Source organism: Asterias amurensis, chromosome 17 (genome assembly GCF_032118995.1).
Source record: "Asterias amurensis chromosome 17, ASM3211899v1".
In the NCBI taxonomy this organism is placed as follows: Eukaryota; Metazoa; Echinodermata; class Asteroidea; order Forcipulatida; family Asteriidae; genus Asterias; species Asterias amurensis.
The window spans coordinates 14,029,460-14,046,722 of record NC_092664.1 but is presented as its reverse complement, the minus strand read 5'-3'; the positions used below and the strand labels follow the sequence as shown (position 1 = coordinate 14,046,722).

At 41.4% G+C, this 17,263-nt stretch overlaps 1 protein-coding gene across 1 annotated transcript; it reads right to left on the bottom strand.

Annotated features, from left to right (window-relative positions):
• Positions 1-1,382: 1,382 nt before the first annotated feature.
• Positions 1,383-16,303, bottom strand: LOC139949916 (uncharacterized). The gene is made up of 6 exons (XM_071948489.1): positions 16,163-16,303; positions 11,646-11,799; positions 9,651-10,465; positions 8,886-9,011; positions 7,713-7,876; positions 1,383-7,077 (listed from the first exon to the last, which is right to left on the bottom strand). Exons 2-6 carry the CDS (start codon positions 11,757-11,759, stop codon positions 4,940-4,942), a joined length of 3,357 nt encoding a protein of 1,118 aa, XP_071804590.1. The 5' UTR covers positions 11,760-11,799; positions 16,163-16,303; the 3' UTR covers positions 1,383-4,939.
• Positions 16,304-17,263: the final 960 nt, after the last annotated feature.

Below are 17,263 nucleotides of genomic sequence, written 5' to 3'. Positions count from 1 at the left end.
ATTAAACAAATATATTAGGAAATTTGATTTTTTTACAAACTCTTCCTGCAGAACAAAATCAAAATGGCCGCCCGACACTTTGCTAAAGACAACCAGCTTATTTTTCTTCTTCTTGTTTTCGTCTGAGACCGTTAGAATAAATCCTTCGGGGGTTTTTCGGTGTTTTTTTAAAGGGGGATAAAAGAAGGCGGCCTTTTAAAAGGAAGGCAGTGGACACTATTGTTAATTCCTCAAAATAACTATTAGCGTAAAACCTTATTTTGGTAACGAGTTATGGGGAGAGGTTGATAGTATAAAACATTGTGAGAAACGGCTCCCCTCTTCCTGTGACAAGGGTGTTTTTTCTTTCATTATTATCTCGCAACTTCGACGCCCAATTGAGCTCAAGTTTTCACAGGTTTGTTATTTTATGCGTAATGTTGAGCAGAAATACACAAAGAAGACTGGTCTTTGCACTTACCAATAGTGTCAAGTGTCTTTAACATTTTTTTGGCCGAACAGTTTTATTTAGAAGGCATAATAAACATGCGTTAAATGGCCGAGTTTGTTTGCTCATTACCAAAGTTTCTAGGTGAGTTGTGAAACCTGTGTTTTTCAAAAATCCATGTGGGTTTTTTTTTCTGGAGGAAACACCAGAATGTTTTCGATACGGCGGCGCACTGGAATAAAAAACTCTTCCATTTGTTTTCCCGCACCTGAAAACGTGCAGCTTAAAAATCTGCTGTCCAGCCCCCGCCCCGCCCCCCCCCCCCCCTAGAATTTTCGAAACGGCGCTCTGCCAAGCATGAAACCCCGAGTTTTGCAAAGATTAAAAAAACAAAAAACAAATCTTTCCCTAAGGTATTTATCGGAAACTAAAATGTTTTATGCAATCACTCTTATTTTCACTCACGTTATTTTGTTTCATTCAAATCGCTCTTATTTTCACTTACTTGATTTTGTTAATTCAAATACATGTAATTTATGCACACGGACACTTGTTCTCAAACGTTTGAGGTTCATTGCTTAACACCATTAAGTATCCGAATGAAATATTGCCAATGTCCTGTGTTATTGCTAAACTTCACCTAGTCTCAAGAACATAACAACACAGTAGGGGGGCTGGGCCTAATTTCATAAAGCTATTTAGCAGGAAAATTCTGCTTGCTAAGCAATCAATACCACTCACACCAGAGAACGTAAAATATTTTGGGTGGTAAACTATTTTTGCTAAGCAAGAGTTTGTTTGTGCTTCGCAAGTTTTTGTTCTAACAGGCTTTATGAAATTGTATGGGCCCTAGTTAATTTCACTTTTCTCGTGCGATGAATCTGAGAGGGGCTTTCCGAAATGTGTAATCCTCCAAAATGTTTAAACAATACATCTATTTTTTCTCAGAATCAAAATAAAAACGGCCAAAACAACACAACCAGTGACATTTTCAGGAGTTTATTGTGCAAAAATGTAAATGCTTTCAGATAAGTTTGTACCACCGTATTACACGTAGGATAATGAGCTTGAAATTAAATCATTTGCTACGATATTTTCACAATATTCTTCCCCCCCCCCCAAAAAAAAAAAAAAAAGTCAATTAAACATGAAACTGGGCAAGTTTACGCAGATGATGGTACTGCATTGATACACTGTTCCAGTTTGGAAGCATGAATTGAGATTACATAGTCTTCGATTAGGGGCAATTTTTTTCTGAAAATGCAATCAAATGAATGATTGGAAATATGTTTTAAAAGTAGATTAATGCATGATTCACACAAATAACCCTCAAATTTTTCTGGTTTTCCTTATACTTTGTGAACTAACACAGTCTGTTATTTGGAGTCCCAAATTTGGTTCAACAAAATGGCAGACCTTGTTAGTTCAAAAATTTTGGTTACCAACATAGAGTTATATATAAGAACTAGAAGGTGCACTGGCCTATATACGCACCCCGGCAGCCGTTTTCTAAGTTGACAAAACTGGCATCCCACAGCGTGTTTGTGCGGCCATTTTGTAAGTTGAACAAAACAGCATCACGTAGCGTTTAATAAACACAAACTCCAACGTGTGTTTCATATTCAACGGGCGTACAGAATGGCGCGCGCGTGTCTCCTTGCGGTCCCGTCGCGTTTGTGCACGAAGCATCACCCGTGCGCCCTCTAGTTCTTATATATAACTGTATGGTTACCAAACTGCAACTGGTACCAGACTTAGCAAAATTTCTTGCTCAACAGCTTAAAGGAACACGTTGCCTTGGATCGGACGAGTTGGTCAAAACAAAAGCGTTTATAACCGTTTTGTATATAATGCATATGGTTGGAAAGATGTTTTAAAAGTAGAATACAATTATCCACACATTGCGTGGTTTTCCTTCTACTGTGCGAACTAACACGGTCGGCCATTTATGGGAGTCAAAATTTTGACCCCCAGAAATGGCCGACGTGTTAGTCGACGAGGTAAAAGGAAAATCACGCAATTTCGAGGCATGTTTGTGTGGATCATTGTATTCTACTTTTACAACATCTTTCTACCCATATGCATTTTATAAAAAACGGTTACAAACGCTTTTCAAAGACCAACTCGACCGATCCAAGGCAACGTGTTCCTTTAATGAAATTGGGTCCTGTGCCAAATTTCATAAAGTGTGTAAGCATAAAATCTTGCTTAGCACATATTGAAATAAGGTTTCAGTGTTGCAACTGTGCCCCACTCATATTTTGTTTAGCAAAGAAATTCGCTAAGCATTTTATTCTGCTTAACAGCTTTATGAAAGTGGGCCCTGGACTGGATCAGGCTTAGTCAATCATTAATTTATCCCTTTTTATAACAGTCTTTCCAACATGAGAGGTTTCTGGGTATAAATTTAACAAATCAATGCCATAGAAACAGATTAATCGACTCTAATCTTGCGATCACCATTTGCAGTAAATATAATATCGTGGATTAATATTCAGCACCACCCCTGGCATTTTTGTTTGATTGATACCATCAAAATTCTACTGGAATCTTTAAAGGCTGTGGACACTATTGGTAATTATTCAAAATAATTATTAGCATAAAACCTTACTCGGTAACGAGTAATGGAGAGAGGTTGATGGTATAAAACATTGTGAGAAGTGGCACCCTCTGAAGTTTTCGAGAAAAAAGTAATTTTTCACGAATTTGATTTCGAGACCTCAGATTTAGAACTTGAGGTCTTGAATTCAACGATTTAAACGCACACAACTTCGTGTGACAAGGGTGGTTTTTTCATTCATTATTATCTCGCAAGTTCGATGACCGATTGAGCTCAAATTTTTACAGGTTTGTTATTTTATGCATTATGTTGAGACACACCAACTGTGAAGGCTAGTCTTTGACAATTACCAATAGTGTCCACTGCCTTTAAGCCTTATTCGTTGTTATCATACAAAGTTCATACTCTGGTAAAGATTGGCAACAGTATATAATAATTTGGGGGGCTAATCATCCTTACTGCAGCGGCTACAACGTGTTCCAGAAGCAGGCATGCAAGGCGCCTTTGGCTGCCAGCCACATCAACCCATCATGACCTTGGAGCACAGCCAAAGATCGAAAGTGTTTGATCTTTCCCGAGGGAGGAAAACCAGATGGTCTGGAAAACCCTTGTGGCACAGCAGAGAACCATTGACAACTCAACTAACATATGACCCCAGCCGGAAATTGAACCAGGGTCACCTTGGTGAGAGGCGAGCGATTTACGCACAAGCCAACCATGCCACCAAGTATATGCCTGAAGTATGGCTGCCAAAGTGCACATGGGTACTTCTGGCGAGGGAGGAAGGGAAGGTGCGGAACATAATTCATTACAAAGGCACATTGGCTGGTAATCATGTTCTGGTAAGCATAATTGTGTTGTGCTTAGCTATTTATTGTGCCGAACCAGTCCTACATGTACGTCACTGGGCAATGCACATGTATAACTCTTGAGTTGTGTGACAACTGTTGGAGAAAGCCATTGAAAAACTGAATGACAACGTGCTGAACTTTGACGAAATGTCTTTGTGTTACAGAAACAATGTGGAGTGTATTGCATAAAAGCACAGAATAACATGGATCACATAAAAATTATCTCTTAAAATACTCCGATCATGTATACAAAAGTTATAAAATCTTTGGTTTCACAAAAAAAAATTGACTAAAGCGGGAATCAAACCTGTGACCTCCATACTAATGTGCCTTTGCTCCAACTGAGCTTTTCTAGCCCTAATGTTGGCAATCTTCCCATTTTGTCAGGCTGTGGTTTTATAACTTGATATATAAATTATGAAAAGGATCTTAATTTAAGTAAACTTGATAATATGCAAATTAATTAGGGAATAAAATAGTTCTCTACAATTTAAGAACCACAGAACTGAACATTCATAATGATCAATGCTAAGCTGTTCCCCCCTGAAGAACAAGGGGTGACCAATATCAGGCCTCGAATTGCGCTCATGAAGGGGCACAGCAATTTTCCTCCGGCAAGAGGCACTTCTATGAGGACAACTTGAACTTGAACTGCAAAGGGCACCACGGCAAAAGCACAAGGCACCACAGCAATAGACCGATCCAGTAGGCTCCGCCCAAGACGCATGTAAGAGCAAGAACACGTGGGACTCTCCAATGCCTTTCTGCACAACTCTGACGCGCACGCCAAGATATGCGCACGCATGTCGGACCTTATCTGTCGGACCTTCGTTGCGTTATGATTGGTCAATACGCAATAGTGCGGAGCTTAATGGATCGGTCTATGGCTAGTGGGTGTCAGGGGTTAACTCAAGGCATGCACTACTTTAATTTTCGTTTTTGGCTGACAATCCTTATTCTGGTAAGCGTAATTTTGTTATGCTTAGCTGCTCATTATGGTTTTAAGCAGCTCTATGAATTTGGACACTGGTCATAGAGTGTAAAGAAGCAACATCACAGGGAACTATTTTCTGGGCATAATTTGTGTCAGGCTGGTAATCGTTATGCAAGCAGCTCCACAAAGTTACTGCTCCAATCCGTTTCCATGAAATCCAAATTCTCCTCTAACAACTTGGAGTCCATTAGGATATCGTCAAAGTCATTCTGTCCATCACTAGTTGCCTGACCAGCCACTGGTAACGATGTAGAAATAATTGCACCTGTTGTAGTGTCACCTAATGAATTGAAACTACCGGGAGCATGTGATCGGATCACAGAATCACATGGCTTGGGGAGCTCTTGTTGCATGGCAACTGTGCTAATAACTGGCGGGCTGGGCACACAAGAGGGCGACATTGCAGAGTTCACAAGTGGTTTTATTGGCTTATTGGCTGGGCATGTCTGGGCAACAGAGGGCAGCGTTTCTTCACTAATGGAGACATGAGTTTCCTTAGGGTAGTTCAAAGTACTGATGGTGACATCTTGAGTTGAGTTGTGTGGAGTGAGCGAAGGGGTATCTCTGTGAGCCGTTGATGGTTCAGAAAGATGATGCATAGATGAGACCATTGCATGTGTGTAAGGCGTGTGTCCTACGCCGGGTTGTTCCGACACCTGGTGCGCGCTATTATTAGTCAATTGATGATTGGAATCACCATTTAGAAGGCAATGATTGTCATTAGGTAAGTTGTCTAGCGTATAAGGGCCCCCCTCATAGCTCACGTTCTCAGAGTAAAACATGTCTGGCGACGGACTGGAGAACCTCGAGCTGACAGAGGGAGTGCACGAATAGTCGCTGCCTATGGCTTTGCAAAGTTCTTCTATCGTGGCGGCCAGGTCATCTCGACCGCTGGCAAAGGACTGGTTGTCTGACAACGAGCTAACATCCGAGCAGGCACTTGGACTTGACACAGAGGACGAAGGGTACCAGGTCTGTTTTGGCTGATCGGCGTAACTGTTCTCGTCCGTGCTGTCCCTCCTCACTCTCTTGCTTGTGCTGGACGAGGACAAGGAGAACTTCCCGACCCTCTTCTGCCAAGAGGTACACGGGCTGACACCAACAGTCTTGGCGTTCTGTTGGTGCGGAGCAATGACTTGAGTCACTCTACCTAGAGGTTCTGGATGTGACTTGCGGTGGCCGTAGGGTTGGAATATGCCCACCTTCGTAGATACTCCTCGAACAGAATCAACGCTCTTAACTCTCGTCACTCGAAGACTTTGCTCACTCCGAGACACTAACAGTTTACCATTCACAGCGGCTGGAAGGAGTTGTTTGGGGATCTGCGTTCTACACATTTCCTTTCTCGACGAAGTACAGTTTTGTATGGCATCATCTTCCGTATTGCCCTTCTTAGAACGAACTCCCGTTGTACCTGAGTATTTCAACAACTGTTGGGGTATCCTATCTAGAACTGACAAGGTGTTGGGCTTTTCCGGAGTACCTGCATCCCTTTCTACGAGTTTATTCTTCCTCCGAGCATGCACCTTCTCTAAGAAGCTCTGGGGACGCATTCGCGGTTTCTGCTTTGTGCTTGCACCGGTATTCGCAGCGATAACCGGCTCCATTTGTTTGCTGCCCGTAGTGTCTTTCTTTGTGACACTTGGTCTGAATAAGCGCAGGCTGTTGAGAACTGCAAGTGGACCTTCAGGAGGAGCGCAGTGATTCCTGTCCGTCCTAGCTTCTAGATGAGCGTTAAGAAGTTGACTACTGTAGGGTGTAGTTCCTTTGTGAACGGCAACACCATTGTCAGTTGTATCAGTACTCGTTTCCGATGATGTTAAATCAACTGCCTCTTGTACTTTCCGATGATCGATGCTAGAATTCAATTCGCCAACTGCCACTCCCTTTAAAAACTTTGCACTGTTGATGCGACCATCACTTGTGTGGTGTTCAGGTCCACTCTGATGCAATAATCGCCAGCTACCTAAATGTTCCACTGTCATGCTCTTCCTATTTCGGAGGGAATCTCCTCTCTGTCTGGTGTTCGTTTTATGTTGACTCTCTTGGATGCTGCGCAGTGAGCTGTGTTCCAGCGAGTCAAGCAAGGCGGTGACGTCCGACTGCATCCTGATGCATGCTGTGCACGGAGTGGTCACACGTTCCCATATTAACACGTGGATCTCTTTGGCGGGTATCTGAGGGGTGTGTCTTTGCCACATGAACGGGGATGGAAGGATGTCATCATACTCCAGCCAATGGTTAGCTGTCGAAGAAAAAAGAACTACATTAATAGGCAATCACTCATAAAATTAATTTCAATAAAATTAATGAATGAATTTTGAGAATCAATTCACTTTGAGGAAATCTGGTTTTGTAAAAAGTAAGTTTTAATGTCCCACAGTTTGAATCTGAGAGAAGCAGTACTGTCAGTAACGTTTATCTGCGTTTATCTGAGTTTCCATTTCATAGCGCTGCTAACCGTAAGCACACTGGAGGCCTGCTAACGTTCTAGTGCATAATACTGTATGGAAATAAATAACCTACAATGCAAATCCAGTGTGAACGCGCAAGATGGCATGTAAAACACGCTTACGCTTGACAAGTTTTTCTGCTATACTCAACACAAAAATTTGCTTACCGCAGATTTTGCTTGCCCCTAGTCTTGACAATTACCAATGTAACAGGCCTGGATTTTCATCTTGAAAAGGGCAAGACCAGTTTCGTTTTGCAACAAGCACTTCCAATGGAAAATCTTGAAGTCAATGGGAAACTTTTGAAGGGACACCAAGGCCCAAACCACGGGCAACGGAGGCCTTGACCTGCGTGTAATTCCAGGCCTGGTGTTATCTACATGCTACAATAAAGGGATGACATACACGTCTGAGTATCTATACTTACATTCAGGATCTCGAAGCAGGGTGACGAAATGATTTGGATTTCTCCGATACCGGATGACTGCCGATAGAGTATAGGTCACTCCTCCCTGAGTGAATCTACTGTGCTTCATGAAATCACCGTCGGCTAGACCGTCTTGGAAATGCAGCATCACACACGCAGGAGAACTAGCAAGAAAGAGAAAATAGTCAACATTTACGGTCAAATGGATCAAGTGCTTTCAAATGTGTCTGTGATGAAATTATCATTGAACTGCCATTGATTTTTTTCAAGAGCTTGAAACTACAGAGAGGCCTCGTAGGTCATTGTCTCCGTTTCCCCTGGACCCAATTTCATAGAGCTGCTTAAAGGGAAGGTACATGTTTGGTAATTGTCAAAGGCCAGTCTTCTCACTTGGTGTGTATTCCAACATAAGCATAAAATAACAAGCCTGTGGAAATTTGAGCTCAATTGGTCATCAAAGTTGTGAGAAAATAATGAGAGAAAAAAACACCCTTGTTGGACGAATTTGTGTGCTTTCAGATAAGAATAAAAGACTTCTAGCTAGAAGTCTTTTATTATTTTAGTGAGAAATTCCCTCTTTCACAAAATCTATGCTGCTTCAGAGGGAGCTGTTTCTCACAATGTTTTTTACTATCAACAGCTTTCTAATGCTCGATACCAAGTCAGTTTTTAAGTTAATATTTGTTTTGACTAATTACCAATTGTGTACCTTCCCTGTAAGCAAAAAATATTGCTGAACATTTTTCTACTTGACAGAATTGAGTAGGATGTCAGTTACCAATTGTACTTAAGACTGAGCAGTTTGGCATGTAACCTTAATCTGGTAAGCACAGTTTTGCTGTGCTTAGCAAGTTATGTGCTTAATCAGCTCTAAGAACTTGGTCCCTGGTCTTGATACCCCTCTAACAATTTCGTATAGACTTCAAGACTTTCCGAGAGAAGTGCCCTCTGAAAGAAAAAATTCCAGGCCTGGATTCCAAGCTCATAATATCGACTTTGCATACATCTAAGTATTCAAACATGGGACCAATTAATGTACGCGGGTTTGTCTCCTTGAAGTGTTAAAGTAATGAATATGGGACCATGATGGTCTGAAAAAATATTTGAATACACACTACACTTGCACAGTCTATTGTCCATGAACCTGTCGCAAAATTCTTGTCTGTATCGTACCTATGAAAGACAAGGTGTGACTTCTGAGACTGGGACTGGCATCGAGTACAGCATTGCAGCATTGTTGGGTTGGCCATGTTGAAATCGGCAGGCACTGACGGCAACGTAATAACGGTTTTCTTATTCCTGGAGGGAACAAAATAAATGATTAAAAATCGATGATTTAGAAATAATAATTTGTAGTGGACACTATTGGTCATGTTGGTAATTACTCAAAATAATTATAAGCATAAAACCTTACTCGGTAACTAGTAATGGGGAGAGGTTGATGGTATAAAACATTGTGAGAAACGGCCCCCTCTGAAGTGCCATAGTTTTCGAGAAAGAAGTAATTTTCCACAACTTTGATTTCAAGACCTCAAGTTTAGCATTTGAGGTCTCAAAATCAAGCACCTGAAAGCACACAACTTCAAGTGACAAGGATGTTTTTTTTTTTAAACTGCAATTAGTTTTTACAATGATTTTAAGTACAGTGCTCACAGTGCTTATTTCGAGTTCTCACTTGTTTAACTTTCTAAAAAATTAGAATTATTTTAATTCTAAAATAATTTTCTGTCCTTCTTGGTGTTCATTCCTTCTTTTATCGGTTTAATCTATCTGTCAGTTTGTTGATTGTGTATACATTTTAGTATTTTCGTCTGTACTGTTTAAATCAGTGCAAATTATTAATTTCCCAGTGTAGGATATGTAAGACTTGTTTTCCATCTTATTTATCTTAGAACGAGGCTTTATAAAATGGGCCTGTGTGTCTTGTACAGTACTTACACACTGATATCCGCATGTCCGCACTGATCACAGTAGAATTCCCATCTATATCTAGACAGGAAGTGCTCTTCCACAGTCCCATCCAGCTTTAGAAGAGCAGGCAACGCAAACACTGGAGATTCCTCTTGACCGAGCCGACAACTCAACTTCGTCTGCAACTTCTGAAACAGTTCTTTCCGGACGTCGTCCAGTGGGTCCACTGACCTGTGATCAGCGCCACCGACTGGGGTGATGGCGTGTGTTGAATCCTGGTCATTTTGCACTGGCTTTGCGTTGCATAGTTCTTGACCACCATTAGCGCCAAGCGCAGACGAAGGAATGGTTGATTGGGTCGACTGAGACGAGACGGGAGACACGTTGAGGGCGCTACATTCCTCAGGCTTTTTAAGAGAGTTTGCATCGCCCGACTGAGAAGACCACTGTGTGGGCTGACCGCTCTCGAATGCATTGCATAGTATTCTAATGAGTGACTTCTCGGGGAGTCTCACAAGGCAGGCACGCAAGCTACGGCAGGACACTAAGAGAAACATGCATGCGTCTAACCAACAGAGGGCGCTCTTGTTCCTCCACAGTCGCACCAGTGGCATAGCTACTGAAGATGGAACGGTTTTGAGTAACCTGTGGGAGTCTGTGCTCGTGCCAAGTGGTGATGATTGTGAGGGTAAACTACCAGGAGGCCGGGAGAGCATATTTGGCATCTTTGGAGTTGAGACGGGGGTCGGGTTGGGGCGACGCTTCTTCCTTATCGGGATGTCTGAAGACCTTCTGTGTATGATGCGACTTGTGATTGATGAAATCTCACCTAGGTTAACACACTAGAAAAAAACAAAAATCACATTTTAAGATTATTTATACACAAGTAGTTACAATGTAAGATTATTTTTACACTTGACTGTGTTGGTTGGACTAGTTAGGTTATGTGGCTTTTTATCACACTACAGCACTGATAAATTACCCTCCTTTGTTTGAACTGTGCTGGACTGACCTTGGTTGAAGTTGGTTTTCTTTATTGCATCTGATGAAGTGGTTGTTGCTACCAAAGGTCATGCAGATATTTCATTACTAGCAAGTCATTAGAGTGCTACATTTTATTTGCCTTGTTGACATTTAGGGAGAGAACGATTGACCAGCAGCGTTTACATAATAGAATTTATAACACACCTCTTGCTTATGTGTATTCTGGTTGGCTGAAACACGGTGGTGTGGGGTGAACTAATTTAGTCTAGTGATCACAAGCCCGTGTTTTGTGGAAATAGTGCGCTGGGCACTAGGCTTTGAAAATAGTGCCTGGTTACAGCCCCCTCTCTTGACTTGAACTGTGAACAGCAACTACAAAACGTCCTTTCTTTTCCAGATTTCTGTTCTTATTTCACATTTAAGATTGAGGTGTGATATAAAACATATATTGACTGGCAATGAGGTAACTAGTATTTACCCTCGAGTTTGTGAGTGACCAAAAGTAATGTCCCTCTTCTGATCACTCAAAGTCCCTCGGAGGAATAGACGTACACTAGTTACCTCATTGGCAGTCAATATAAGTATATTTGTATCTCTCCATGACTAGAAGATGTATTTTAGATCTTTGCAAAACCTGCTGCCCAGCTGATAACTTATAGTATCCACACTGCATCTAGCCATCGGGGTAACTTGGTGTGGTCTAGCGATGCAAAGGTTGTGGGTTCGAATCCCACCCGAGTGATTTGCCTGTGGATTTTTTTTTTCACAGAACTCGAGAATGTACAGTCCTTAGTACACATCTGTGTAAAAGGTAATAATACATATTAAAAATATAACAATTAAGGCCCGGTCACACAGGCACCAATAACAAGAACGACAACGGTAAAAATGCCGCCCTCGATTGGTTGAATTGCTCCACGCAAAGAATATGCAAACGTTTCGTCATACAATTGAGGACGTGCATTTTTATCGTTCTCGTTTTCATTCTCGGGGCCTGTGTGACCAGGCCTTTGTGAAAACTTCAGGACCATCTCTTACCTCGTCATTGTCACAAAGTAGTGCTGCCAACTCATCATTGATCTGAAACAGTTTCAGGCGCTTGGTCTTTCCTCTCAGTTTACAATTGGTGCACCACCTCACATCAGCTTCCATTATGAATCTAAGACTTTGACAGCATTGCTATCATTCTCATCTAGTCAAGACAAAATAATAATTAACTTTAGATCAAGACATTTTTATTTAGAAAATAGAATACAGGTTTTTTTTCTACTACTAAGTAATTTTTTAGTTAAACTGCCTGTTAGTGTTAGTGTTATCAACCGGTCCTACTAAAAGCCAACAACAATCCAGAGTGCCGACAAAACGCCGACGACAAGTTTCAAATACCTAAAAAAACAGCAAATAAACCAAAGACTTATTAGAACTATATGTTAGTTGCGATAACGTAACCCTCCTGCCGACGGCGTAGCCGCAAGGTTACGAAGCAGACGCAATGTGAGCAGGGCGAAATGGTTAAAAACGTACAATTTCGACAGCTAGTCAGCAGATTCGCTCCATTTTACCACTTTTGAAAATCATGACACAAATTCTAGAAACATGAACTTGATCCTCAATGTCTAATGAATCCTACAGTATCACTCAAAACACCATTGAGGAAATAACTTGAAGAAAATGCACAAAAACTTAAAGATTTCCGAGCGAAAGACCCAGGTTGAAAATTCGAACCTGAGGGGGGCGGAGCTTCGGCTGTTTGTGCACGTCATGGACTCGCTGCGTGTGTGGGGTGCATTCTGTATCCCTGCAACTGTGCAGCCGTAGTCTTGTACACGTGGTGAGATGCGGAAATCAGAGAAACAGAGCGCCCGCCACCCGCTGACGTTCGAACGTTGGTTGTGTGTGACCGCACAACATCAATGGTCTTGGGTCAAGACTACGGCTACACAGTTACCGGGATACACAATGCACCACATGCAGCGCTGAGTCGTTGACCCTGGTGACGTGCACACACGGCCGAAGCTCCGCCCCCCTCAGGTTCGAATTTTCAACCTGGGTCTTTCGCTCGGAAATCTGGTAAGTTTTTGTGCCTTTTCTTCAAATTAATTCCTCAATGGTGTTTTGAGTGATATTGTAGGATTCATAAGACATTGAGGATCAAGTTTGTGTTTCTAGAATTTGTGTCATGATATTCAAAAGTGGTAAAAATGGAGCAAATCTGCTGACTAGCTGTCGAAATTGTACGTTTTTAACCATTTCGCTCTGCTCACATTGCGTCTGCTTCGTAACCCTCCGGCTACGTCGTCGGCAGGAGGGTTACGTTATTGCAACTAAACTATATGTGTGCTTTGTAATAAAAACAGATATGTGATGGCAAAACTTCACGAAAAGTCTGAATTTGTAACCAGTAAAAAAAAAACTGTACTGTTGAGTAAATCAGATTCAGATACTTGTTTAATATTTAAAGTCGGTGTCACTATATACCGGAAAACACCGGAAATTACCGGAAAATACCAGAAAATACCGGAAAACACCGGAAAACTACCGGAAAACTACCGGAAAATACCCTAGAAATACCGGAAAACACCAGAAAACACCGGAAAATACCAGAAAATACCGGAAAACCCCAAGGAGTAACCAGCAAAATAACTAAAAATACAAGCGACATACCTGAAAATACCGAAAACTGATGGAAATGTTGGGTGCGATCGGCCGGTCAATCTCTCTGCGCGATCAACCGATCGCGGTTCTACGGTTCTAAAAGCCGACAACGCCGACAACAAGTCCAGAGCGCCGCCAACAGGTTTTAAATACCTCCAAAACGGCCAATCAACCATAGATATATTAGAACTATAATGTGTGCTGTAATATAAACGTAAATTTAATGGAAAAACTTCACGAAAAGTGCGTATTTTTTAACCAGAAAAAAAACCTTCACCCGCACAGAATTAAAAGCGGTCGGACGCCATCTTGGCTTAAAAACCGTTTTTGGACCAGACCATTATGATACGGGTAGATTTAGCACTTGTCAACAAAAGAGGGCGGGCTTCATGTGAAGACCTTTACTGCAGTGTGCACAGTGCATGACGCCCGCCCTCTATTGCTAAACCTGACTTACCCGTATCATAATGGACTGGTCCAAACACGATTTTAAGCCAAGATGACCGCCTTCCGTGCGGGTGAAGTTTTTTTCTGGTTAAAAAATACACACTTTTCGTGAAGTTTTTCCATTAAATTTATGTATATTACAGAACACACATATTTCTAGTATATCTATGGTTTATTGGCCATTTTTGAGGTATTTAAAACTTGTTGGCGGCGTGTTGGCGGCGCTCTGGGCTTGTTGTAGGTTTTGTCGGCTTGTTGTCGGCGTTGTCGGCTTGTTGTCGGCTTTTAGTAGGACCGCGTTTTTAGAATTATTATTTGCTGGAGTTTTCCGGTAGCTTTCAGATGTTTTCCGGTATTTTCTGGTATTTTTCCGGTGTTTTCTGGTAGTTTTCCGGTGTTTTCCGGTATATAGTGTCACCGATTTAAAGTTTATTTCGTAATGAACATGACGAAAGAAAAACTGGTGGCCTGATGCCGAAACTTTTTAATGGCAAAAAAAAAACATGAATGATTGAAACGTCAACATGGTCAACATCAACAATTTATTGGGATAACTTTCCGTATGGCGCCACCACTTTTTCACTCATTTATACAAAAAGGGATATATCAATCAGGTAAATTAGATACTATATTATTTTATTTCGAATGAAAAAGTGGTGGCGCCATACGGAAACTTTTCCATTTATTGTATTATTATTTAATTTGGGACTAGACCCAGTAACTGGGGCGCTGTACTCCTTTTCAACAATTTTTGACTTTATCTGTCGTACTAGCGCCCCAGGGAATGGCACAGAATTTTAACGAATACCCAGTTTTTCGCGACACCCAGCCACAAAAAATGCCTCAAAATGACAAAAAGACCAAACAAACTAGCTCAAAAATCGCCTACTCTATTCTCGATACGTCTAGGATGTAACATCAGGCATTTAATTGTACTCACGATCATTTTTTAAACTCCAAATCGATGATTTTTAACTCCGCATCGTGGAGCGATTGACAAGTCTGCGATTTTCGGATGTGTATGGTAACGAAACATGGCGTCGCGTTGTGGGTGGATGTCCATCAACGGCTGTTTAATGCTACACTTGTTACAGGCGTTGCAGCGAATGCTATACATTGTACACGGGGATGGGTACAGGCGCTGCAGCTAGCGAGTGCCCACGTGCGTTCAATCATGGGCAACGTAACTTATACGGTGCCGGGTTGTTGGAAAAATATCAGAAAGGGGGTGAAAGGTTCTCAGAAAGGGAATATTGTCTGAAAGAGGGGATTTTTCTGGTCATCGCCCCCCCCCAAAAAAAAGGGGGAAAAATATGATAAATAAATAAAAACCGCTGTACTTCATCTAGGCCTACGATTTTTGTGCATGGTTAAATTGCTTCTTATAATGTTTAGTGCTGCCAGTGTCACTGTAGAATTTTTATTTATTTATTTATCATCTTTTTTCCCCCTTTTTTTTTCCCCTTTTTTTTTTTGGGGGGGGGGGGGCGATGACCAGAAAAATCCAGACCAGCAGACTTCATCCAGAACCATCCAGCTTCATCCAGCAGACTTCAGACCAGAAAAATCCCCTCTTTCAGACAATATTCCCTTTCTGAGAACTTTTCACCCCCTTTCTGATAATTTTCCAACAACCCGGCACCGTGTAAGTTACGTTGACCATGATTGAACGCACGTGGGCACTCGCTAGCTGCAGCGCCTGTACCCATCCCCGTGTACAATGTATAGCATTCGCTGCAACGCCTGTAACAAGTGTAGCATTAAACAGCCGTTGATGGACATCCACCCACAACGCGACGCCATGTTTCGTTACCATACACATCCGAAAATCGCAGACTTGTCAATCGCTCCACGATGCGGAGTTAAAAATCATCGATTTGGAGTTTAAAAAATGATTGTGAGTACAATTAAATGCCTGATGTTACATCCTAGACGTATCGAGAATAGAGTAGGCGATTTTTGAGCTAGTTTGTTTGGTCTTTTTGTCATTTTGAGGCATTTTTTGTGGCTGGGTGTCGCGAAAAACTGGGTATTCGTTAAAATTCTGTGCCATTCCCTGGGGCGCTAGTACGACAGATAAAGTCAAAAATTGTTGAAAAGGAGTACAGCGCCCCAGTTACTGGGTCTAATTTGGGACCTTTAATTTGTACTATTTTTTTACAATTACAAATATTAAAATAATTAAAACAATTTACAAAGTGCCGTTAACTATTATTTAACAATTTAAACAGCTGTCTTCAGTTGACGTTAACTTTTATGATGTCATATATAAATATTAAATATTATAAACTATGTTGGCAAAAACTTATGCGCGTGTGTGGTCAACTTTTCGTAACTCGTCGTCAAGTGTCGCAAATACACGTATCTTCCAAAGCCGAGCACGTACCGGCAAACCACCGGAATGGTTGCGGATTTTCCTTCAAGAAGAATGTACTATTTGTGTTGTTACTTACCACAATAACTGTAACACTTGGATGAATGTTCATAACAAATCTTAAACCAGCCTTCACCTTATCCTGATGGAATGGCCAGCATCCTAGGCTTCGAAAGTCAGCAAGCATTGAACCGTTTTCTTGCTCGAGCACGGCCGTGTCATGTCGTTTAGTATTCGGTACAAAACGTGCTTTCAACGTTTTGATTCTCCGATATAACTAGCGCCCTCACCAGTCGTACCACCAGTTATTAAAACTGTACCTCCCCCTCGCCGTCTCTATAGCATTCCCAATTCTGGTCTCTCATCAGACAGTTTGTCAGATCATCAGCTAGAGCAGGGGAGGGGTTGCTCGAGGACGGACACTTTTTATTTTAAATACAAAATTAATTTGTGGAGCAACTAATGCGTTTATCATTCAGAATGCTTCAAACTTTGGGTCCTCCAGGGAACATCTAATCTGTTCATCAGAAAGAGGGCGCTGTTCGATGCGGCAACCACACTCATTTCAATTCCCTATCGTCATCGATGATTACTATACTCCGCCGATTTGTTTTCTATTTCTGAATTAGTTCTTCTTCCTTAACTTAAAATTCAGTGTTCTCAGTATCCCAGCTTGTTCTTAAGCTTATAAACAGTTGTCAGGCTTTAAAGACACTGGACAGTTAATTGTCAAAGACCAGTCTTCTCACTTCGTGTATCTCAACATATGCACAAAAGATCATATCATAACTATAGCTGTGAAAATTTGAGCTCAATCGGTCAAAAGAAAAAAATACTATCGTCACACGGAGTTGTGTGCTTTCAGATGCTTGATTCGAGACCTCAAGTTCAAAATTTGAGGTCTCGAAATCAAATTGGTGGAAAATTACTTCTTTCTTGAAAACTACGTCACTTCAGAGGGGGCTGTTTCTCACAATGTTTTAAACTATCAACAGCTCCCAATTAAATTACCAAGTAAGGTTTTATGTGCATAATTATTTTGAGTAATTACCAATAGTGTCCACTGCCTTTAAGCCTTACTTTTATTTACATTTTAAATAAATGTCTGTTGTCAAAGAAAGGGAAAAAACTGTAATGCGCCGTGGCAGTACTTAGGCTATACATGGCCCTTAATACAGGA